Source organism: Armigeres subalbatus, chromosome 2 (genome assembly GCF_024139115.2).
Source record: "Armigeres subalbatus isolate Guangzhou_Male chromosome 2, GZ_Asu_2, whole genome shotgun sequence".
Lineage (NCBI taxonomy): Eukaryota > Metazoa > Arthropoda > Insecta > Diptera > Culicidae > Armigeres > Armigeres subalbatus.
The window spans coordinates 29,453,114-29,478,188 of record NC_085140.1 but is presented as its reverse complement, the minus strand read 5'-3'; the positions used below and the strand labels follow the sequence as shown (position 1 = coordinate 29,478,188).

At 42.2% G+C, this 25,075-nt stretch overlaps 1 protein-coding gene across 2 annotated transcripts in view; it reads right to left on the bottom strand.

Annotated features, from left to right (window-relative positions):
* The window catches only part of LOC134218397 (mediator of RNA polymerase II transcription subunit 13), a 145,122-nt gene continuing 120,047 nt past the window's right edge, over positions 1-25,075 (bottom strand). Inside the window, exons 6-15 of one of the 2 annotated variants that reach the window (XM_062697341.1) lie at positions 24,650-25,071; positions 23,945-24,587; positions 21,348-21,710; positions 15,837-16,023; positions 11,828-15,686; positions 11,533-11,765; positions 10,268-11,113; positions 10,058-10,199; positions 9,837-9,985; positions 1-2,503 (exon numbers count right to left, since the gene is read on the bottom strand). In XM_062697341.1, the coding sequence (XP_062553325.1) occupies positions 2,126-2,503; positions 9,837-9,985; positions 10,058-10,199; positions 10,268-11,113; positions 11,533-11,765; positions 11,828-15,686; positions 15,837-16,023; positions 21,348-21,710; positions 23,945-24,587; positions 24,650-25,071 (7,222 nt within the window). In that variant the 3' untranslated portion in view covers positions 1-2,125. The remainder of the gene's footprint in view (positions 2,504-9,836; positions 9,986-10,057; positions 10,200-10,267; positions 11,114-11,532; positions 11,766-11,827; positions 15,687-15,836; positions 16,024-21,347; positions 21,711-23,944; positions 24,588-24,649; positions 25,072-25,075) is intronic. The other variant, XM_062697342.1, reaches the window with a different exon arrangement.

The window sequence follows — 25,075 nt, the reverse complement described above, 5'->3', positions numbered from 1 at the left end:
TTCAATAATGTTCCATTTATTTTCATGATTTTTTTGTAAACGAAACCTTAACATATACAAGTATTAATAGTTTATATAATTATTCATTCAATTGTACAATAATTAATTTACCTTTCTTTACAGCATACAGTTTTCATTCTCGTTTTTGTTTTTAATTTACTGTCAATAGGTTGATTTGTTGTTTCTTGTCTGTGTGTTGTAATAGTTATCGTAAAATTCTCATTTTTACAAACTTGCTCAACCTAGCTGCTGCATCTGTATATATAGTTTAAATTTGTTTCGAATATGATTCCCATTCACTCACGTCATCACATATTCCAACTAGTACATTCATTGTTGTCTACCTTTTAAATAAGTCAATAACACTCGGTGAAATTAGGCACACTCACGAGACACGCCCTTCCAAGGTGTTAGTGTAAGTATTAGTGTTCCATTTCTTAAATGTATATGCTTTGTTTTATTCTGTTTGTTTCCGTCTCTTGTTTTCTAGTTCATTGTTATCTCCATTTTCTACGTGTTTTATCTTTCGGTGTTTTGTGTTTCTTAAATGTACATTTTCTTTATAACTACTCAGTTTAGAACTATGGTTTCTCTGTTTAATTTAGTTTCTTTTCTTTTGTTTCAATACAATTTGGCCTAAACTTACGTTAGAATTACTACTGTTTCCTCTCTTTGTCTAGTGTTTTCTCATATTAAATATGTAATTTCAACATTTGTTGCACTTTCCTAAGAAATAAGTTGATGATTCCATTCTATTATTCCTTTCTACACTTCCAATCGAACCTAGGTTTTGTTTGTTTCCTCGGCTCACTTAATACTTTACATTCTGCTCTAGTTGAGTTTGTTCAAAACACTGGATTTCGGCTGTGTAGTTCATGCTAGTTTTGATTTCGATTTTTGCTTCACGCATTTCTGCTGCTTTAGTACTTTGAGTAAAGGATAATGATCTGCTTCTCATTAGATTGCAGCTGCAATGTGACTTACTTACAAACTAATATTTATTTATTTACTTCATTGGGTCTTTTCAAAGACGCCATTAATCAATTTAATATCACACTTAAAATCTACTATTTACATGAGCTTAGTTTTGGTCTTTTTTGCATAGATTTTGCCATATTATGGCTTATGCTTAACAGCTAAAAAGTATCCTTACCTATACTAAATGTATGTCTGATTCAGATTTTTTTATTGGCTAGGGTTTCTTTTTTCTAAATTTAGAAAATATCTACAACATGTACATAGGTGTTAATTCCTTAAAAAATCCCCAAATCGGAGAAGGTGAGATACGCTTTCATATACAAATTTTAACTCTGTAAACCTACAAGTTCAATCTATAAATTCAAATGTGCATTTTATACTTGATTCTACTGCAAGTGAATAACTCTGTCTTAAGTTTAATGTTAAATTAACTAGCTTGCCCTAGAGACTCATCTAAAAACCGTAGGAAAGTAAACACAAAGTATAAAAGGGATAAGCTCAGCTTCAACAAACATCAGTGATAATATATAATTTAACTATCAAAACATTTAATGTTTGTTGGAGCAAAGCACCACCTCCTATTTAGTTTTGATGCGGGCGAATTGAAGTAATGTTTCCCTTCCTTTTATTTCCTACAGTTCTCTTTCTGCGCGCACCTTAAATTGACTTTTTACTATATTTACATGCACAAGTGATAGAAATTTACACTAAAGGGTATACAAAACACAATTGAAAGATTACGATTGCAATGATCCCTAATAGCTCGGTTAATATTTCAAAATTTAATCTCTTTAGGTTGCTTAATTTGCTTTGTGCTTTTTGCTAGCTCTATTGAAAAATAAACAAAATTAAAATACTGTTCAAAAGTATCTCGAACAATCTCACTTTCATTTTTATCTATTATATCAGAGTAGTTCATCCTATAAGAACTGATGAAAAAATAATATAAAATCAATAAATTAATACAACTTATAAACTTGTATAAAACCAGATCTTGGCTCCACGGTTTTTGTTTATCTCAGAAGAAGAAAGCTTTCTCTCTTCGCACATCGACCATCATCATCTTTTACCTAATATCACAGACAGAGCAATGAGGAGGGTTCCATTCAGTTGCCATTCCCCCAATCGAACTGGGACCATCCATCGTTTAGGCCAACGCAGCCATCATGTGGTACAGCTGCATCAGCACTTGCACGTGCATCGGCAAACAGGACAACCGGTCGTGCGTGTTCGAGTCCATGGCCAGCCAGGAAAGGACATTGTACCCTTCCAGCACGAAGCGCAACACGTCGGCCGTCATGTTCGAGTCCAGCGGGTGTTCGGTGGTTGACTGCGACTGCATCATCGGATCGTCGTTGTTCTGGAGGATCTGGAAACTGTTGAGATGCAGCGCTATCCGCAGGAACACCGGGCAGACATTTTCCAGGTGCGGACAGGACGACCAGAACCATGGGGGCATACGGCCGGTGGGGGCCGTGGACACCAGATACCCGATGGCCATCGGCTGTTGGGCTAAGGAACCGACCTGAAAGAGGATAACAATGAAAATTAAGTAAAGATCGTGTTAATAAAAATTTCATTCAATTCAATTTATCAGATAGGTATATTACTAAGGTATGGATTATTAATAGATATAATAGCATTGATCGGGGTTATCATATATAAGCCTTTCCTACCGAATAAACAACCGATCAAGAGTGACTACAAATCGAAAAACCCACTTTAATTCACCGAGTAGTGATGCTGTCTTTCTCGCATTTAGTCAAGACGCCAACCTTATGTGGGGCTTATATGGTTCGATGTGCCATTTTCTTCATAACTTTCAAACGCAACGGTCGATCGTTATGAAATTCCACAAGGCTTTGTCCACTATTGAATAAAACTTGTTGCGAGAAAATCGGTTGAAGAATGCTCTATGAAAAGTTGTCTAATGTTTTTCTTAGCTTTCGTGCACACACATACACACATACATACACACGGACAGACATGTGCTCAGTTCGTCGAGCTGAGTCGATTAGTATATAACACTATGGGTCTTCGATTCTTCTGTAAAAAGTTCGTTTTTGGAGTGAAATGATAGCCTTTCGGTGCAACTTCATTGTACGAAAAAGGCAAAACGGTGCTTTGCTTTAGAACTCCAACGCGTCGGCGTCGATATAGTACCTACTTTTTGGGGTTCTTTCACAAATAACGTTTACGTAACACTGACTTTGATGATTTTGGACCCCCACCCTCCCCCTCGTAACACTTTTTGTATGACAGGTTCAATTTTTTTATATGGATCGTAACGCTTGGCCTAACCCCCTCCTCCACATGTAAGGTTAAGTAAATCACGTGATGCGAAAAAGAGAGTTTTCCGATAATTAACGAGCTCGAACAATTGTCGGCTTAACTGGGGGTTTCCACCTCTGGCGGCACCCCATTTGGCATAATACCGTTTGGCATAATGGCCATTTGGCATAACTAGTATGCGGTGTCAAATTGAGGACGTTTGGCATAAAAGCCATTTGACATAATTCATATACACAGGATTTTGTTTTTACACGATTTTTTTCGCTCGTATTTTTGATCGTGTGACTTCAACTTACCTCCAAAATCTTCGCAACATGTTTCAAAAAATCCAGAATAAATCAAAGAAAAATCACATGATAATTAATATGCGTTAAACATTTAGGATGAGTGGAAAATTGAAAAAATGTAAATCAAGTAAAAACAGAATCCAGTGTAAGTTGATCACGTTTTATCACGATTATCGTTTTCTTTTCCTATAATTTACCCTTCTTCGAAACGCGAGCAGTTCTTTGTTAATTTCAATGAATTTTCGAACAACCTATTTGTTGAAAGTCATTATAGCAAAGCTTTTAATATTTTTCCTGTAATTTACCCTTCTTTATTGCATGTACATGTACAACTGCAGTTCTTTGACTTTCAGCTTTTTATTTAATCATTAACCTGGATGAAAGAAGGCTGTTTTCAAGATTAGATCAACGATTTTAAATTTGGTATTCCATATGAATTATACCAAAAGGCAATTAATTTGGAATCATATCTAGCATGATTTTTAAAAACGTCATATGTCCAAATGAAAGACTCTCTTTCATTGCGCTCTTTTTTGCTTATATCTAGGCTAGTTTAAAATTTGTTGCACTATTGTTGCACACTAGATAAAGCTGTTTTTTTCAGATCTGTGCTGAGAAATCCGACGTAAATGTTGGTATGGCTTTTAATTATCGAGAGAGAGAAAGTAAACAAAGAGAGCCTATCTTTTAGACATACGACGTTTTCAAAAAACACACGATATATGTAAATTATGCCAAATGGCCTTTATGCCAAACGATCTTCAATTTGACATCGCATACACATTATGCTAAATGGCCAGTATGCCAAACGGCCCTTATGCCAAATGGCCATTATGCTTAACGGCATTATGCCAAACGGGGTACCCCCCAAGTAACCAAAAGTTCCTTTAAGAGTACGTTTTTGTGCTTAATCAGCTTCACTTGTGGTTACTTGGGGCCTTTCCTCTCTTCCCCATTTTACTAGCACGTCGTTGGTGGACGGCGAGCCATCCCACTAGGGAGTGTTGATCCATTTAGAGACGATTCAGTATCGGGTTAAAAGTCTCTTTAGTACAATAAACCAGAAGAATGGTGGAGTTCGTCTTCCATGGTATGTGGACAGGATTCTATGTCATTACCCGGAATGGTCACTACCCCGAATATTTCAAACTTCTTGCCGTGACTTCAGACGTCCGTTGTGAATGAAAATCGTTTTAAAACTAATTCAACTTTATTCGATGACGTTGACTTTAAAATGTAAACTAATGTTGTATGTCAAAAATAACATATTCAAAATAACTAAAGTAGGAGTCATTTACTCTTCTTATTCCTACCACGTAGTTTAAAAGAAGGAAACATTTACTTTTTGGCCTCATTCCGGGAAAATACTACAAGCAAATCCTCCCCACACGCTTGCTCTATTCTGCATACCAGTCAATGGGCAATACACATTGATGCATGGATAACGGATCCCATTGTCGCACCGACCGACCGTGCGATCTCGAACGAACGAGAAAGGTGTTCATTGATTAGCAGCCGGGATGTAAACCGACTGGCGATGCACGAGAGCAGAGAGATAAGTTCCTCGTTGAAACCGAGCAACCGGAGCAACCACATGGTGTCGAACAGAAACGAATGCCGCACCCGATCGAAGCCATTCTTCAGGTCGAAGCAGATTAGCTTACCGGCGCGTCGGTGGTGACGGAGACTGGCAATCTGATCTTTCAAAGCAAGAGTGGCCCAAAAGATGTTGCGTTCTGAATTCGAACATTTCTGTCCGTTGCTCAGAACGAGGTGGGTCTTCATTACGCGTTCCACCCGGTTTTCTAGGATGCGAGAGAACAGTTTTTAATCGTGTTATCACCTCCTTTATTCTTTACTAGTATGATGGTGCCCTCTACGAAGGTAAGTGCCTCATTGAGAAGCAAGTTCAGCTCAAGATGAAGGACATCGAGCATGCGGAGATAGAATTCTCTCGAGATTCCTTCGGCACCGGGAGACCGTTTGGGTGCACTCGCTCTGATTGCAAACTAGATTTCTGCTGTTGTTATCTCCTCCATGCACGGTTCGACGGATCGTCTGGTGGGATGACCCTCTCGCATGCTAAATCCTTCCCGTTGTTACTATTGCCGTCGGTTTCTGCTGATTGTTCCGAGTGGAGGTTCGAAAAGAAATCAACAGATTCTTCTCGATTGCCTGAGGCTCGACGATAATTTTATCTTCTGTCTGCAGTTGCATAATTAACGATTTCTTTCTTCGTCTTTCCCCCAGCTAGAAAATCGGCATTGGCTTCCCTGCTACGTGCATCTCGTTAATTATCAAAAACCCGTACGAGAAATTGCGTTGTAGGACCAACATTTCCTCTTTCAGACGGTTGTTGGTGGTTTTCATTTGTGGCTGCTGTGAGGCTAGTCTTAGATGCGCATGAAGGTGCTCATGCGCGTCATGGAATTCCTCGTAGAAGGTTCGCGATTTCCACTTGAAACAAGATTTGGGCTTAGCATATGACAGCTACCAATCCATCCATGCCCGTAGTTTCTACGTTGTCTAGTCCAGTATTGCCACTTATATTGAAATTCGGCGACGTTTTCTTCAGTCTAACCACAAAACCAGAAAACGCTCGAGCTCGTGCCCAAGAGGGGGGAGACAGAGTCTTACTGTTAGCGCTTTATGGTCTGTAAAGCAGCATAAGGTGCCTGCCAGAGTAGACGCGTCAACGCGACGCACACAAAGGAATAACAGTCAATAATAAGGAGCTGTCAAATCGTATGGACGCTTCGCTTCGCTTCGCACATCGCGTCTACTCTGGCCGCACCCTTATGCTACGTTTAGACAAGGCAAGTGGATTGAGCAAGTCGCTTGAATCGAACGCGAATTGAACGTGTAAACACCTTAATTCAATTCACTTGAACGAAAAGAAAGTTGAACATGTTCAACTTTTGCCAAGTCAATTGAATTCAACTGAGTTGTTCAATTCACTTGCCTTGTCTAAACGTAGCATAAGGCTATCTGACGTTTAATCGTCTTTCTCTTGCACGCGCACGGAAAGGATAGGATTTGTTTTCATACGGAAACGCTTCGGAAGCGTTTCCGTATGAAAACAAACCCTATCTCGCCTGTGCGCGTGCAAGAGAAAGACGATAAACGTCAGATAGCCTAATACGTGGGTAAACGCCGAGTGCAATTTATCACGTAGTCCCCGGCTTACGTAAATACGATCAAGTCGAGATCGCGCATTTCGATTGATGTACGTGAAGCCTGCACCACGTGAGCATAGATTCTCTCATGCATCGTGTAGCTGCAGCTGTTGGACGGCAGCTTTTATGGATGGGCTTGTTTTCGGGCTGGACGAGTCACCTGCACGCAGTACGCAGTTGAAATCGCCAGTGAGGATGACGTTTGCGTTGTGGTGACGGAGGTAATACGCCAGCGTGCCTTTGCGTTATGCTTCGTGGAGTTCATGATTGTGCCGATGTTGATGGATCCGAGGTTGTACGACGTAATAGCTCGTCGTCACCGTCGTCGCATCGTTGTTCTTTGCCAGGTGAACGTCCTCGGCTTTGTCCGCTTCTTATGGATGTATATGACTCGTCTGTTTCATTGCCGGCGCACAATGGCGGGCCCCCATACAATTGCCGGACAAAACCTAATATATTCTTGAATCTTCCACCAAAGAGTAAATTTGGGACGCTAAATTCATTTTGAGGTTAGAATTGTTATCCAACATATAATATGCTACTCGAGTACTTCTGGAGGAGCAAACCTTAGGGTATGAAGCATTATTAGCGTCCTCATTCTACATTGAACAAGGCAACTTCCAGCTTTGGAGCAGCTAGGAGCAAATCACCACACTAACCACCGGAAAGTAGACCAAAAATAGATTTCAATACATGATACCAGATCGTTCCGAACCGTTCCCGAAAAAACTTAGATCAAACTTTCTTTTTCCATACAAATTTGTTAGGGAGATGCTTTCCAGAGCTTCCCAAACCTTTGGGTATGCGACCCACCTAGCAAAATTCTATATGTCTCGCGACCCACACAAGAAAAAATACATTTTACCAAGTAGTATTAAGCATTAATTGAATCAGAATGTCATCTGTTTCGGCTTCTTCCACATAAAAAATATTCACGTTACCTTACAAGTTCCGGGTTTCCGCTATTGTGCAGCGGTTCGGCTCTGGGATACAGTCGCAGGATTTTTAAAGAAGTCGACCAAGACTACGCCGTATGTTTGTGTTTTCAGTGACGACGACGATGAGCTGCACGCGCTTTGCTGGTACAGTAGCGGGCTTGGGGACGCCATTCTTGCGTTGTTCGGTGGTTTTCTGACTAATATTATTGTTGAGCCAGACGGTTCGGTCTGACTCGCCGGATGCTGATGGTGGAGCGACGGTACGCTCGTCTTCTTCGGTTGTGATCGTGGCCCAGCTTGTTTTGCCACGTTGGCATAGCTCTTCCGGACCAGCAGTTTCTTGTTCTGCACACAAGATATACCAGTGTGGGCTTGCTCTTTGCAGTGTTTGCATGAGAAAGTCTGTCCCCTTGTAGATGATGTACGCCTGCAGGCCATCGATCGTGACCCAAAAATCATTGTTTCGCTGAACCAGGGGCCTTATTGCGCATCTCCTTTCGACAGCTCTTTCGTATGACCGATTGCACGGTTTGCTCGTTTCGAGTCGAGCTGCGCAATGCCACCCCAGCATACGCGCCGACCATATGCCGAGTAGAATCCCACCGAACTCAAAGCCATCACCCCACGTCAACTCTCGCAGCGATATCAATTCACCGAACGCACTGAGAAACTTGACGATCTTCTCTTCGGAGACAAATCGTGCATCTTCACTTCAACACTTCCATCCTCTATCGTTCTTCGCTACTTGTGCTTCTTCCCCGCAATGTCCACTTCATGTTTTTCGTCGAGTTCGTCCACGATATTTTGTGCGAGCGTCAGGTATTTTACCTTGACGAACGCACATTGTTCACCGCGGTGGCAACATCTTCCTTCTTCAGGCCTAAAAACTGTGTGGCAGAACCCATGGACCTTCTCAAAAGACGGCTTCACAGAGAAGCGCGAAAAATGTATTCGAAAAATATTTTCACGCCTCATCCCGGATCACTAAAGCGCGATGCGTGCCGGACGGGTGAAAAATAAACCACTGGATTTAATCGCTTGACTTTCAGCGCAATCGAAAATACGTCTGCTCGTCACAGAAGCTGAGCCGTATGCAAAACTAGCCTAGATATTAGCAATAAATATAAATTTGGACATACGACGTTTTCAAAAACCATGCTAGAATTGTTATTAGCATATGCAAAATATGATGTTTGGGGTTTATAGCCTTTCAGGGCAGTGGCCATTCGAGGTAGTGAAATATTCGGGGTAATGACCTTTCGAGGTACATTTACGAGGATTATAGTTACACATCGATCTACTACATAAAGATGTTCATCAATCATTATTGTATCTATAGCAACAATTTTGTCTTCACCTGTCATAAGACGAGTTCCACCACTTAATTGTATCTTGACAGATACGTATTTCGACCTCAACAGTAAGGCCGTCTTCAGTGTCTCGTACTTGACTCGACTTGAAGAAAATGATCGCAGCTTACACTATTTATACTATGCGTAGGTATAATAATTTATCTAGGTACTTATCTTACTACGGTGCTTAAGCGAGTAGAAATAAGCACCGTAGTAAGATAAGTACCTAGATAAATTATTATACCTACGCATAGTATAAATAGTGTAAGCTGCGATCATTTTCTTCAAGTCGAGTCAAGTACGAGACACTGAAGACGGCCTTACTGTTGAGGTCGAAATACGTATCTGTCAAGATACAATTAAGTGGTGGAATTCAAGGGGATTGTATAAACTCGTCTTATGACAGGTGAAAACATTCCACTAAAAAGCTCAAAATAATTTTCTTAATTTTGTCTTAAAAAGTTCTTTAAAAAAAGTGCAGAGTATGGTACTTCCACGGTACTTAAATAGGTTATTAAAAGAACGCTAAAAAACTTGATCCGCATTTCAAATTGATTTTTAAAGTTAGAACAATTTATCACTAATCAGCTTAGGGTGTTCATCTTGCTCCGCTCTACTCTGATTATTTTTCAAAAAAAAGATTACCCAAAATTGCTTGTGACTAACTTCGGCTAGCACATTGATTAAATCACAAAATTTGTTGACCTTAAATATAAATTGAACATGAACGCGTAGAGGTGAGCCAGCCTAGGGCTGCAAGCCTCTTTAATAAAGAAATAATAAAAAAAAAAACATGAACGCATCGATACTTACATCTTCCGCTTCCTGCGCCGCATAGCCATTGAGATTCTGTGCGCAATTCGAGCCACTATAGCCTGGACTCTGTCGCTGTCCTTCGAATTGCCCAACTGGACTTCCTTGTCGGGAATCCTGCGGCATCTGCTGTGGCATCGCTATATCCTCTGCAATACATAAAAGGGGCCATCATTATAGAGTATACCACATAAAAATGATCCGCAAAAACAAACACTCACCCCAGTTATTGAACAGATCGTCCAACCCGTTTATACCCTCATCATCGCAGTCTTCACCGAGACCCAAATCGCCCAGATTTCCTTCGAGGGTCAGCTCCATATCATCATTGATGTGTTCCGCCACGAATGCCGATTGAGCAGACTGCAACAAATCGAGAGAAAAAAACATGAATTTCTCATTTTATAAAATTATCTCGTGTCGCGTTTTACCTGTGTTCTCGCACTAGTCGGGAACACCAGGATATGCGTGCAAGTCACATCCTGCGGTGTCGTCAGCGGGGACTGCATGGACAACTGACTAAACCGTTCATCCGGGGTGAACTGATCCGGCATCACACGCAACTCCGAATCCGGTTCCAGTGTCACCAAGCAGGCACTCAAGATGCTCGGCACCGAAACCGGATGCAGCAGGGAACACTGCTCGCAAATGTCCTTCAAATTTTTGGAGACTTTTCGCAGGTTTTCTTTGCCCAAAAGCCAACTCCAGCCTTTCAGTTCACCATGTCCTATCCGGCCGATACGGCCTATAACTATTCGCCAGGGTTGCACTGTTTGTGAGATTAGCCCCAAAATAAAGTCCATCAGCTTCTGGAGGCCCATTCGCCTTGCGGAAGCCCGTTTCCGTCGAACGCGATTCGGAATGTCGATATTGATTGTGGTTGTTTCGAGGAACTCTCCCCGATCATCGGTGGCCACCGCCAGCAGCCAACTCTGATCCTCGCTCAAACAGTAGTTACAGTACATGACCGAGCACTGCTGCTTGATGCTGGTTTGTCCAAATGATTCCGAGCTTTCTTTCTTTTCGCACAGCTTGGCCAACACGTACGGTGGGGTGTACAGCTTGTAGGCTGCCCGGTTCTTTTCGTCCTTGTTCTTCATAAACTGTTCGGCATTGGCGGCTGTTCCGAATCCAGTTAGGCTCTTGACGTTGTTCAGGTGCTGCATGTAGCGACGGCTCTGGGAAAATATGCTCAACGCCTGGCTGCGCATGTGGTCACTCAACCGGAGGCAGTTACGACTTCGGCCCAGTTCCATTATGCTCTCCAGCGAGATGAGCTTTAATTATGGTAGAGGTTGAAGTTAGTCAAATTACCATTACCTACTGATTATCAGGTGCAAGATGATAGATATTTAAAAGGACCGTACTGCTAACATTGATGATACCAATTGTAATCCGTTACGGTTTTGAAATCATTTGTATAAGAAGACCAAAGGAGAACGATACTTGGTACAACATTAGGAATCACATAAAAAGACATGGATATCAATCTTTAAGAGAAATAAGGCTTCATTTAGTGTTGTGTCTTTGAGTTCTTTGCAATAGATAATCCCCGGTAAAATTGAAAACTTTATAATTTTCCTAAGAACTCCTGTCAAACTGCAAATCCATGTAGAACCATCAATGTCATTTGTCATTACAATCCTTCTAGCCTCTTGTAGCAATGCCTGCACTTTTTGTGTAAACGATGACTCACCTGAACGCTGATATTGCTTCGGATTGAATCCGGAACAGTGCTGAGAATGTTGGAATAGCATCGCAGCAGCGACAAACATGCAAGTCGTTCAATTTCCGGTGCGTCCGTTCCGCAAGTGAATGGTTCCACCATATAAAGCACGATATGCGGCGGTTCCTTCCCATCATCTTCGTGCGCCATCCGATCGGCCGGACTCGTGCTCGAAGTGTTAAGGTTTTCGCGGTTGTCTTGATCTATAAGATCAAACAAAATAACATTTAAACTATGTTTTAACTCAGAATGTAAAATTACTCACCGTTATCTGACTTTGGTGTGCTGGGGGCCTTATCTCCCGGTTGCGATGGATCCGGCGTACTGGGCGGCGGTGGTGGCATTGGACTTTGTCCGGGTCCGTCGCGATTGGGTGTAGAACTAGCTTGCGCCAGAGCCAAAGCGTGAGCCGATGCTGAGATGTTGTGGTTTTCCGGTGGATCGAGTAAACTCTTATCCGACGGAACTTTTGACAGGTACGGAGCCAGTTGCTGTTGGCAGGTCTGTGCATACAACCGAAGCATTTCGCTTAACCGGGTGTCCCCCAAACTGGTGAACCATTCATCCATGCTGGAATTTTGTGTTTCTTTGAGTACGCGATTGGAGCCAACACGCAAGATGCCGTCCCATCCCTTAATGGGATTATGCCTGCCGAGTTTGCACATTTCGTACGTTGTACTGAGTTCTTTGAAGTAGGTTTTGACTTTGGAAACGACGAAATCATTATCTGGAAGAACCACCACGTAGGCAATATCCCGTGGATAGGAGTACGGTTCGAGAAGTAGCTTGTCCCAATAATGAATGGCATACGGAGATAATGATAGCCAGTCCTTTTCATATCCAACCACCAACGAAGGAACGGGCTGAGGTTCACACTGCCCGGTGCCTCGTCCGGCGAGTCGGTGGAACTGACGCCAGGTAAGTGGTCCTTGTATCGTGTACGGGGCATCCCATAACCGAGTTGTGCTCTTTTTATGGAAGGCATCCTGCAGCAGAGGTTGCATAGATTTCATTATTCGAACTATGTCCTGATTGCTCTTTGGTCCTCCCGCTCTAAGGAACGGCCATTTATGTACATTCATTACTCCCCGAAGCAGTCCTCCCGATTTGACCAGAGCGCTGTCCTCCATCTTTATTTCGTTAATTGCCTGCAATCGACTTTGTTCTAGTGCCAAACTTATCACATCATTGGCGTCGGTGTACTCCAGCATATGTACGGTAGCGTTGGCCAAGCTCTTGACCGTCATTGCACTTTGGAATCGAGCTACTGCTCGATGGATAGAGTTGCTGGAACTCTGAATGACTGCACAGTGCTGCCGCAAAAGATCCATGATCCGAAGCGGCAGCGGAGAAATATCACAGTTGATACCGCTGCTGTTGTAGTCACTCTTGCCAAGCAAGAACTGAAGCAGCGACTTCTTTTTATGCACCGCTGGATCTTCCGCCATGCCGGTAATCTCCAGCTCATCTTCATAGAACAGACCTGCCCTATGAGCAAGTCTCCTGTTCACGAGAGCACTGAAACCGCAAGTACATTTGATTGGATCCTCGTCGAGATATCCATTTTGCAAATCATTCGTATTGATGGCGACCACACTCGAGGAATTGCCTCCACCGACACCACCGGCCGGTGAATCCGCCATACCAAAGGCACCGTTGTTGTTATGATTGTTCCCGTTGAACTGCGTTATTGATGAGGGTGTCGATTTAGCAGCTTCCCGTTCGCTACTACTACCGCTAGCCGCACCGCTCCCCTTTCCGCTGCCAAGGAAGCTCGTTCCTGGAAGCGCAAGATACGGTCCGGAATCGGCTCCCCGGATGTTTCCGACACACTTATGGCCTGCATTGCAAACGCACAGCGTGCAACTGTTGAAGTTGTGATCCCGAAAGATATTGAGCGAGGTGTCGTACAGGAGCACATTTACCAGGAGAGCGCTGGTTTCGATTGCTATTCGATTAGAAGGAGCGTTATTGCCGACGACCAACGGTGTTGCCGGTCCGTCGTCCATACCGAATTGTTTATTGTTGTACGATGAGGTGGTAGAGGTAGCTGGAGAAGCCACGGCAACGTCGTACGGCGGAGGTGGAAGAATTGGTGTGCGCCGGAAAGGACTTCCAATATTGTTGATGGGCATGGAACCCCCGCTAGCACCGATGGGCGACGGGTACGGAAGAGGGCAGGAACCTTGAGGAGTGGGCACTCGCATCGAGTTACTTACCGGCGTGGTACCTCCAGGGGTAGCCGGAGAGATCGGAGACATTCCTTGCCGAAGTGGAACGTTCATACCCATGCCCGGATGGAATAGGTTATTGTTCATTAGTCCGTTATGAATTGGCGATGGACTCATCATGTTACCGCCGGAACCGATCATTCCTCCCGGGAGGGAATTGACCGATGGTGGTCTCGATAGAGGCTGTGGTCCCTGTGAAGGTGGGTTCGAGTACGGATGGCTGGGGCCGTTTAAGTTTAGAGAATTTGGTGTGCTGAGCGGTTGTGGTACGGTTAGTTGGATTTCCTGCTTAGGGATGAGGTTGCCGGCTGCACCGGCGTTTGGCGGAATGTTTTCCATCTGAGCCTGTTGATGCTGGAGGGCATCTTGCTGTTCCTGAATTTCACGCAGCTTGAGAAGTTTGTCGCGTTCTTGTTTTTCTTTCCGAAGCTGGGAGCTTGATTTGTATGTTGGAGCCTGGGGGACCGGTGGTTGCATCATTTGACTTGGAAGTTGTGGAAGTGGAGCATACTTGGAAGAACCCACGTACTTGCAGATGGGTGGGGGAAGGAAAACGTACGACCAATCATAGATGGGTTCTTCTTGAGGGCTACCAAGCACGGGTATAACGGAAGGCGCCTCAATCATTGTGTCTATCATGATACCGTCGGACATGCAGCCTCCTCCGCCAGGACTGGAGTTTGGATGGTGTTCTAAACTGGGTGGAGTTGGAAACATTTGCGACAGTTCCTTCGGACTGAGAATACCTGCGTTAATTGTGTGACCCGATCCAGGAAATCTTTTCATGTCTTCCATGCATCCGCCACCACTTTTTGTTGATGCAGGACTTGTGTTTGCGTGCATATCCGAGTCGTCATGGTAGTTCGCGCTGTCGTCAAACAGTTGGTCCAGATCGTCTAAACCAGGCTGAAGGCCTTGTTCTGTGAACAAGTCGTCCTTGTCCTCTTTCTCTTTTTTGATCTCATGCGCTCCAAGCATAGGACCATCTTCGTCTCTTCGTTCGCAACCGATTTCTGTTTTGATTTGGCTTTCGTTCAGCAGGCCCGTTGAAGGATCCGAATCTTCCGGCAATGCTAAGGGATCTTGTTGATCTTGTCTGGTGGGGTTTATGGCTCCATCAGAGACTGGGTTTTGTAAGGACTGCAAATACTTTTCCGAGTGTTTCTGATCCGCATACAGATCCATACCTCGCATTTGCTGGGACAATTTGGATTCTTCGTTTGGTCGGAAGCGCTTCACTGGATGATTCATCCAAGCGTCGATTGCGGAATAGTCGTACAAAGTCTGGGACGTACTGGGACTGTCCTCTCCTACCAAACCTTCGTAGTCCCTAGACGAAAGCGAAGGCCTCTTGAGCGACTGCAGGATCTGGAGCATGGTCTCCCGTTTGGAGACCTGGTTTTGGTTGACAATTGGATTTAAACTACTATATACACTGGGACTGGAACCAAGCAATGAGCTTCCGTTATCTCCGAAAAGATTTTCGGATTTAAGCATCCCGTTGCCTCCGCTTGTAAGGTTCCCGGGACTGCTGTTGGTTGTTCCTCCACTACTGCTGCTGCTGGTGCTGCTCAGATTGTTTCCTATTAATTGCTGTGATGATTGTTGTGATTGCTGCAGTTGCTCTTTTTGTTGCTGTTGTTGTTGTTGCTGTTGCTGTTGTTGCTGCCCCTGGCCTTGCTGAGGTTGTTGGGAAGAGGGTGGCTCCACGCTTAACACGCCGCCCGTGTGCGAAGGCGTATGATACGGTGAAGCGGTAATACTTTTACTATCGTGTTGGTCAGTTGGCGTCGGTGCTGGAGTGTTTTTGTCCAGGTGATCCAAACAGGAGGGTGTTCCTGGTTGTACACTTCGTGGGTTGTTTGATGATGGATGCGGGGACATGGATATTAGCTGTGAAAGAAGAGATGATTTATTAATTATGTGGAGATTAATCTTTAAAGCATAGGCGTAGGATGGAACGCTATTCGATGTATACATTGGATATCGAATAAGAAGACAAGATGAGGATGATTTTGTTTTTAATTGACTGTTCAAACTAACCTGATCACCGGATGGAACGGACATCGGCTGCGACACCGAAGATGGCTGCATCGGTGAAGGGGCCGCACTAGCCGGAGATCCTTCCGAAGGCAACGGATGTGATTCGCCTATCGATAACGGATTTCGGCCATAGGACGGGGGACCACCGTATGGTGTACTGCCACCAGCTCCACAATTTTGGTTTGACCTGCATTGATGAAAAATGGGAGACGAACTTGTGAAAGTGGTTCTTGTTAGCAGCCTGAATCAAACAAACATCGTTAAGCTGTAAAAAGTATGCACTAAAGAACAGTTAAAAGAAGCTTGAATCCCTTTAACGCGAAACAATAATATTATAGTGAAAAATGCACCGACAGTATAAAAATGAAGAGTTGCTAAAGAAAAACAATAAGCAGCTGAAGCCAGCAAACCAGAGTACAGGAGAACGGCAACGTGACATGCAATAAAACCAACAAAATCAAACAATTGTTTACTTAAAGATGCATATGAACTTGAATGAACAGGCATTTGAAGGAAAAAACCGTTATTAAAGAAGATGTAGCAACTGGTAGTGGCAGGTAGACGAGCTAAGTTACCACATAAATAGTAAAACAGCAAAATTGCTTTTCCCAACCCGCCCACTCAATGTGCTCTATTTCTTCTGTCTACACGATGAATTACGGCATCGCATGTAAAAGAGACGTTCCGCCAAAACGAAAAGCTTAATAGACTAATAAAATTCTCCGTCAATTGAAACCGAAAGAAAGGGTGCATTAATAGGACAAATGAGGTTGAGGATATCTTTGTTTGGGAAGGTTGTTATAGTTTACTCCAGAAACTCGAAAAAAGCTCAACCTTTAATCGAGATGTCGCTTGGAAAATGTGTCATAAACATTTACAGTGAATGGGCTCTAATCCACGCAGTCATACACTTAGACTAAGCTATTTTCCTGAGATCTCTGCTGAAAAATCCAACGTAAATGTTAGCATGGCTTTGCAATAATCGAAAAAGAAAGTAACAGAGAGAGGCTCTCTTTTGGACATTCGACGTTTTCAAAAATCAGCCGATATAAGGCAGATATTTCCTTTTATTAAAGCACTCATTTGCCCGGAATTAGAATTTTTATAACTGGCAAGAGCGACTGAAGTAGTCCGACGACGGAACCAAACGAATAACTTACTAGAACCGGAACAAGCTAATAAAATGGTGGAAATATGAAAACTCATATGTGAATATGTACGTTATGTGGAAGATATTGATTTGGAAAATGTATTGGAGGTAACCACTTTCCCTTCGATGGGACTGGAACCCATGACCCTACAGTACGCTAGACTGGTGCTTTAACCAACTAAGCTACGAAGGACCTCCGTCGGCCTTCGCAACCTGACTGACTGACGCAACTGAACGAGCTCGAGATTCCCAAATTGGACGCATAGTCAAATCACTCGCAATGCGGTCGGGTCTAAGCTGAGCTTTAATTATTCAGTAATTTTGTTCAGAAGTCCTGAAAATATCCGAAGAAGTGTGATAATGGATAAACTGTAATCGCTACATTTTGGGAGGTTTACTAGCAAGCAATTTCAGAGTCCAGAATTCTTCAGATGTTGTCAAGAATTCTTTGGGAACAAGCTTCTAAATTTTTTTTGATAATATCTTAAATAGTTCTTTAGGGAATAACTCCAGCTTTTTTCCACCAAATTTTATGAATAATTTTAGACATTCCTTCAGGAACTCAATCGAAAATTATTTCAAGAATTTCTTCGGATACCATCGGGAGCTCTATTTTCTCGAGAATTTCTCCAGTAATTCCTCGGAATTTCCACCGAAAATTCTTTCCAATATTCGAAAAAAATACAGGAATTTCCTTACAAATTTCTAACAGAATTTCCGAAGGAATTTTCGACATTCTTTCTTCATTTCTCCAAAATCCAGATATTCCTTTGGAAATTTCTCAAGACACTCCTTTGAAAATTCTAAAAAGGAATTCTAAGAAAATTTCGAAATTTTTTTCGGAAATTCATGGATGAATCTCCGATGATTTACTTAAAGAAATTTACGATGGTATTCCTGAAGGAATGTTTGAAGGTATGCCTGAAAGAAAGTTTGGATGACTAACCGTAATTATTCCTGGGGTTATCTTTTACAAAAAAATGATTGGAGGATTTTCTGAAAGAACTTTTGTATAAATTCTTGAAACATCATCTGGATGAACACTTTAAAAAAAATTCTGGAGAAATTTCCGAAGCAACTCTTGAACTAAATTCCCAAGGTATTCTTGAGATGTATGATGATTACTGACTTTGACCGACTGCAGTGTCGATATTTTCAGTTATTTTTGGCATTCCAGATTCAGAATAGAGTTTTGTTTTACTACTGTCCTGATTTTCGAAGGAGCTCCCGGAGAAATTCCTAAAAAAAATACAGGATTTTTCGACGCAATTTCCGGAAAAATCCTGTAGAAATCTAGAAATTTATATGAAAATTCCAATAGGTATTTGTTTGGAAATTCCATTGGAAATTCTTTTGTGGATTTTTTAAAATAATATTTAGGAAATTCTTTCAACAATTCTTTCAAAAATTCTTTTAGATATTTTTTTATAAAATCTATTCAGATTGCTCTACGGAAATTCCTTAAAGAATTTATTCGAAAATGTCTCTTGAAATACATTTGAAAATTTATCCAGGAATTTCTTCTAAAATATCTCCAGAAAATCTTTCAGAAATTCTTCCGGAAACTCCTCCAGTCATAATTTATAAAATTTCCCCAGTAGTTCCTTTTAACATTCTTCCATGGATTCTTTCGGAGAACCTCCCGAGAAACCTTCAGAAATTCCATCGGAATTATTCCGGAAATTTTGTTGAAAGAATTTTTCTAGAAAATTATCGAAGAATGAAATAGGAATCTTAATGGAATTTCCGGACTGCAGTGTTGGTAAATAAAAATGTCTCTCAAGTGTCTCAAATCATTCATAAATCTCAATCATTGAGCGCTCCCGTGCGAACCAACTCGTTTGCGAATTTACAGGGTGCGGCAGAAAATAATGCGAAAATGTTTAAACTTGAATATTGGGTTAATTCGAGGAGCTAGTAACTAATTTCTGTTGAAAGTATGTTTGTTTATGTTTACATTCAAAAGCCGCACCGAGAGATTGTAATCGTTGTATTGCAAATTTGTAAAAATGTACGCAAATGAAGTGATTACTAGTTTGTTGCTCGCCCAGAAGACGCCGATTGAGATTGATATGGAGGTAGGATGTCTTTTGGCCACAGTTTATCGCCTTAAAATGTCTCTGCGTGATGGGTTTAAGCAGCGGAAGCCGGGAAGTGGATGTCCGTGCTTTGTACGTATGCCAAACGTGATCAATTCGGCTCGTGGAAAGATTAGTCGCAACCTGGTGCGTTCCATCAGAAAGCTTGCCAATAATGCCAACATTTCTGAGAAATCCATGCGAAAACCATCAAAGAACACCTTCCAAAGCTTGAGTGAAACGCTACTTGATTACAGACCGGGTAGGGTAAGACACCCAGAAATCGCCCTCCCCCCAGTTTTCGCCCACCTATTTTAAAACCTTCATTTCTCGAAAACTAGTTGTTGGAAACAGTTAAAGTTCAGGTTTTTTCATAATTGATTGATGCTTGTATGGAAATATTTTAACTGTAACTGTTTTCAACAACTAGTTTACGAGAAATGAAGATTTTAAAATAGGTGGGCGAAAACTGGGGGGAGGGCGATTTCTGGGTGTCTTACCCTATATGAACTACGAGTGACTCTCAAAGATTGCTTTCTTTGTTGAAGAAAGAAAAAAATATAATCCTGTTTCCCGACGCGAAATGCTTTCAGCATCAATGCTGACGCCAACGACCGTACGGTCCGGTTCATTTGACCGAAGAAAATTGGGGAAGTTCTGAAGGAAGTAAAGTTTAAATTCCAAACTAATCCGACTGGTGTGAATGGTGTGAAATGTTTTGTGAATTTCTTTACGGAATCCTTTGGAAATTGCTTTAAGAATTCCAGCGGAAATTGAATTAGGAACTCTTTTTTTTTGTTACGGGAATGCTGCAGCAATTACAGGGGTTAGACAAAAAGGTTGAGATAGGCAAAAAATTGTCGAAGTTCAAATCAGCATAACTTTGCGTAGAATGATCCGATTTTGATGAAACTGGGACCATCGGACGCGGAAACTCTTCTAGTATACTGGCCCTATGCGAAACCTCTGATTGGCCCTTGGCCACCGGTGGTGTTCCGGGTTTTCCGAGGGTATGTTAAAAATGCATTTTTTCTGCTGCTTGTCATTTTATATGACGTTTGCTGCCATCATGTTTTATGTTTTCCCCAGAAACTAGAACTAATATGCTGACCAATGCTGGCTGCAGATCGAAAATCCGTTAGGTATACGCAGAGATATGGCCATTTTCGTGAAAACGATGCGGGATTGGCCATACACCCTGAACAAATGTCAGTTTCGCAGAACTTCCGGAACCTGTTACAAATTGGCCAAAGAGTCTTACAGTCCTCAAAATATATCTCTAATAAAGATCCTATATTCATCGTCTTGGGAAAACATGAATTTTGACACCCATAGCATGGTTCCAGATGGTGTCAAAACCGGCCCCTCCTGGGAAGCCCATGGAACCTGCTATAAGGGTGGCAGTGAACACTATCATCTGGAAATGTTTCTGTAATAATCGTCTCGCAAATCCATGAAGTCAGATACTCATATTTGCATTATTCCGATATGTTATCATTTCATCATGTTCTCGGTACCGTTTTTACGGAAATGGCCGTATCTCTGTGTAGTTTAGATGGATTCTCGATCTACAGCCACCATTGGCCGGCATATTAGTTCTAGTTTTCGGAGAAAGCATAAAACATGATGAAAGTTAACGTCACATAAAATGACAGGCAGTGGAAAAAATGCATGTTAAACATACCCTCGGAAAACCCGGAACATTTCCGGTGGCCAAAGACCAATCTCAGGTTTTGCAGAGGAACAGTATACTAGAAGATTATCCGCTTCTGATGGTCCTGGTTTTATCAAAATCGGATTATTATACGCAAAGTTATGATGATTTGAATTTCGACTTATTTTTACCTATCTCAACCTTTTTGTCTAACCCCTGTATGTTATTCAAATATAAGTATTTTCTTAAGATATATTTCATGTGTTTTAAAATATTGAATTTAAGATCTGTTATCTATTTCAAGAATAACCAGCTACCACCACAAGCAAATGAAAGCCATGATTATGAATGATTGAGGAGATTACAAGATGAAATCATAATAGAGTTAGTCATGAAATTTCGAACGGAATCAGCGACGAACTGAATGATTTATTGCCGAAAGTATGTTCAACATATAGCGATGAAATTTATTTACAAAAAACTAGCACTCTTAACCACAAAACCAATTGAATAAGAGACGAGCGTGTGTTGATAGTGAATGATTTTGCAATATCAAACGTGTAAAATATCTTAAACTGTTTGGGTGGGGAGCTTTGTGTGGTGTAAACTGCTAATGTACAGAAACGCACCTTTGGGCCGACTCGAGATATTCGGGACTGTCGCCGGGTGGAGAAACTCCCGACGACGAAGACGAGGACGACGGTACGAACGGCGTCGTTCCGGAGGCTACTGCCGTGGCCGCACCCGATGACCGGCCGAAAGGAAACTGTTGCGAAAGGGGTGGTCGCTTGTGGAACGGTATCCGGTGCGGTCGGGGCTGCTTGCTGGAACTGGTCTTGCCGGATGACGACGAGGACGAAGACTGCGGACAGCCACCGGTGGACGGATCTCGCCCGGGTACCGACCCGATCAGGGTGGACTGCAGCGCGTGGTTGCTCCGGGCCCCGGAAGAACAGCTCGCTGCCGTTCCGGTGGCGGACGACTTTCTACACCTGAAAGAGCCACACAACAGCTCAGCATAGTTGGGTACAGAAATGGAAGGGTTTTACGAGAATTTTGGTTTTCAGCGTCGAAGTAGCTTTGTTATTGACATTGCTGGCTTACGTAAAGTTTCATTATCCGACATGCTGGCGGTGACTGACAGGTATTATTAAAAAATCAGTCAGAACACAAGTAGGAATAACTCCGGGATGTTCAATAGTCTATATAGTGTTCGATTGGCCAAATTCAGTACGTAGGTACAACAAATTGTGAAATATCACTTATGACAATGAATTTTATCCAAAAAGGTTACATCTGTTAGTCAGTATTTGAAGGTAATTTTAATATACGTTTTATCAGAAGCCATTTTTACTATTTCTCTAAAATACATATAAAATTTTGCATTTTTCTGACAGGAAACTCTTCCAACGACCATTCATAGACGACTCAGCTTGTACTCTCTCTACTAATATTGGAAAATATAACTGAAGAGGAGATGAACAAAAGGATCAAGACTTCCGTTCTACGCGTACAAATTAAAAAAAAACACATAGGAACTAAACTACAATTCTTATTCCTGGGTAAAAATTGTTCAGGAGTTACATCATTAGACTATTGAGAGAGCTTATTTTTATTGAAATTATTCATATAGAAATATAAAGCATAATTTGAAACCTTGTTCATGAAACTAGTTCAGCAAGACATGCCAAGAAATGGAAAACATGTTTATTTATTAATACGCATGACAAGCTGTAGAATAATAATGTCAATAATTACTACTATTGACCTAATTGTTCCTAGTTTACACCCAGGTTTTTTTTTACACGGTTTGGTTTTGGTCGTTTAAGACCTTCAGTGACAATGAAGAAATGAGTTAACCCCACCAATAAATTCACAAAAAATCAAAGAAAATTCAGGGGGTATTTAAAAAGCTGTAAAAGTTCAGGTTAACCGAGAAATTAATGAATTCCAACCGTGTAAAAAACCTGGGTGTATTTATAAACTTGAATTATTATTGTCCACTTGGATGCATATATGCATATGTTAGATGTCACAGTGTCATATCTCAGGATAAAATTCTTTTGAATTTGAACTAGCCCAAATTGTCACTAAAAGTGGCTGGGCCTGGGAGAGTTAAGCATGAAATACCAATTCAATGAAAACCACTCTATAAAATAACAGATGCAATAATCATAAATCAAAAAGATATTTAGAGTATCGTAGTTGAATGATTTATGAATTTTTTCTCCGCGAGATAAATATGAATAGAAAATTAATAATGCGACAAATAGACTTGATGTCGTTTTCACTGTTGTTTTCGAACAAAGTAATACCGTGGTCGGGGCCTCGGGAGCGACAATGGGTCAAATGGGAGTGAGAATGGGTCACTGTTTCAACTACTTAAAATGATTGTAGAATAAATTAAATGAATCTGAAGGCAAGCAGGTTAAAAAAAATATACCTTTTTGAACGATTTTGCAATCCGACCTTCAAACTGCCGGTGATAGCGATGATCAATTCTCATACTCGGACCTATTGTCACCTCCGATGACGGAATCTTGTTTTCGAAAAACATACATCACCGCTATGTGATTAGAAGTTGAAATCTTCATGACCCAGCATGAAACCATTATGCGTAGAAAGGTAGTGCATTGTTTAGCCAACTTTGGATTTGATATTAATTTAATTTAATTAATCTCATGTTGCAGCAGACAATGCTGTTCATTATGAATATGATCTTTAGTAGGATACTGATTGTAGAAAGTAGGGTAACATACAAGTTTGGGGCTGTATCGTCTTTATCATATCTTTTTTTGAAAAGAATGAAGCTAAGGCCAAGTTCTAGTAAAATCTATTGTTTGAAGCATTTTAAAATGTGTTTCATAGATTTAAACATTACAATCAAGCTTATACATAAAAGGTATGTCAATACTTTTTTCTAAGAAAGTATTCAGCATGCTCAGAATAAGTAAGATCTATCGGAATCTATTATCAAAGAGGTAAAATATAGTCAACATGACATACACTAGTATACAGCAGAAAATTGAATTATTAGCACAGCGATTTACGAACAAAACAAAAAGTAGGAGATATGCACGAAGTAAGTAAACTGCAAACACTAAACAGCTAAGAATAATAATCGGCATACAAAACTGAAAATAGGGCAAGTTGATATGGGCACAGCACTGCCGAGAATCGAAAAAATCTTATCAGCAGCCACCCCGAGCAAGCCAGGAATACTCACTTGATGCACGAACACGGCACCTTAACGTTGGGATCGGTAATCTCCCACACGGAGTTCGCATTGGCGTCGACCAGGGCGGCAGCCGCAGCCACCGCCATCGACGAACTGTTCTCATTATTGCTACTGCTGCCGGACGACGAACCCGACGAGGACGTCGGCGTTGAGGATGCATTCGAGGAGGGTTCCGTTTTGATGGTCACACCGCCCCCGCCAGCCCCCTCGCTCAGAGGGGACTGTTGAGGCGGGGGGATTGTGGGGGCTGCGTGCATAATGCAGTCCTGCCAGACTCGTTCCGGTAGCAGGATGGCCGGTGAGCTGTTGATGATCGCCGATGACATGCTATTCTGGTTGCCGAGATCGTTCGGCGGAGATTCCGGCACAGTGAGCGGTGGGTTCATAATCGGCTTGCTGCTACTCGGGTCAGAGATGGGTTGTCGTTTGCTATTGTTAGAGGTTAGATCACTATTAGGTGCACCCAGCGCACTGGACACGGCTGCCGTGAGAGAAGCTGTGGTTTGAACGGTGGCAGTTTTCGACACCGTCGTTTGGCTCGATCCGGTGGAACCGTTGCTGGACGGTGGTGACCAGTCATCGATATCGGTCACCAGCACATACTTGGACGGATATCGCATCTTGACACCGCCTAGAAGAAAAAATGAACCAAATGAGATTATTATTGACATTAATAAGACTTTGCAAACCTACCGGTCATAATTTCCACAATGGGTGGTACCGTGTCGGCACTTTCCGAGAGGTTGATGTTCTTGTTCGAGATCGGGTAGAATGCGCTCCAGTCATCGAGCACCTTCTGGGTCTGAGGATCGCTGGCCTTGTAACTCTGGCCGGTGAGGGTCGCGGCGAGACCGAATGGCGCCAGTATAACTGACCGTGGCTTGACGTCACCGGAACCGCTGGTTTGATTGCTCCCGTTGATGTTGTTGTTGTTGCTGGTGGGGGAGGCGGTGGAATTGTTAGACGCCCCATTGTTACCCTGCTGGGCTTGGGCTTCCTCCAGGTGTTTGATCATGAGAGGTCGCACCGGAGGGTGTTCCCGGATGTCCATCGATGCGCATACAGTACTATCACCATGCACGAAGAACGCGAAGGAGAATGATAAATGGAGAGAGCTGT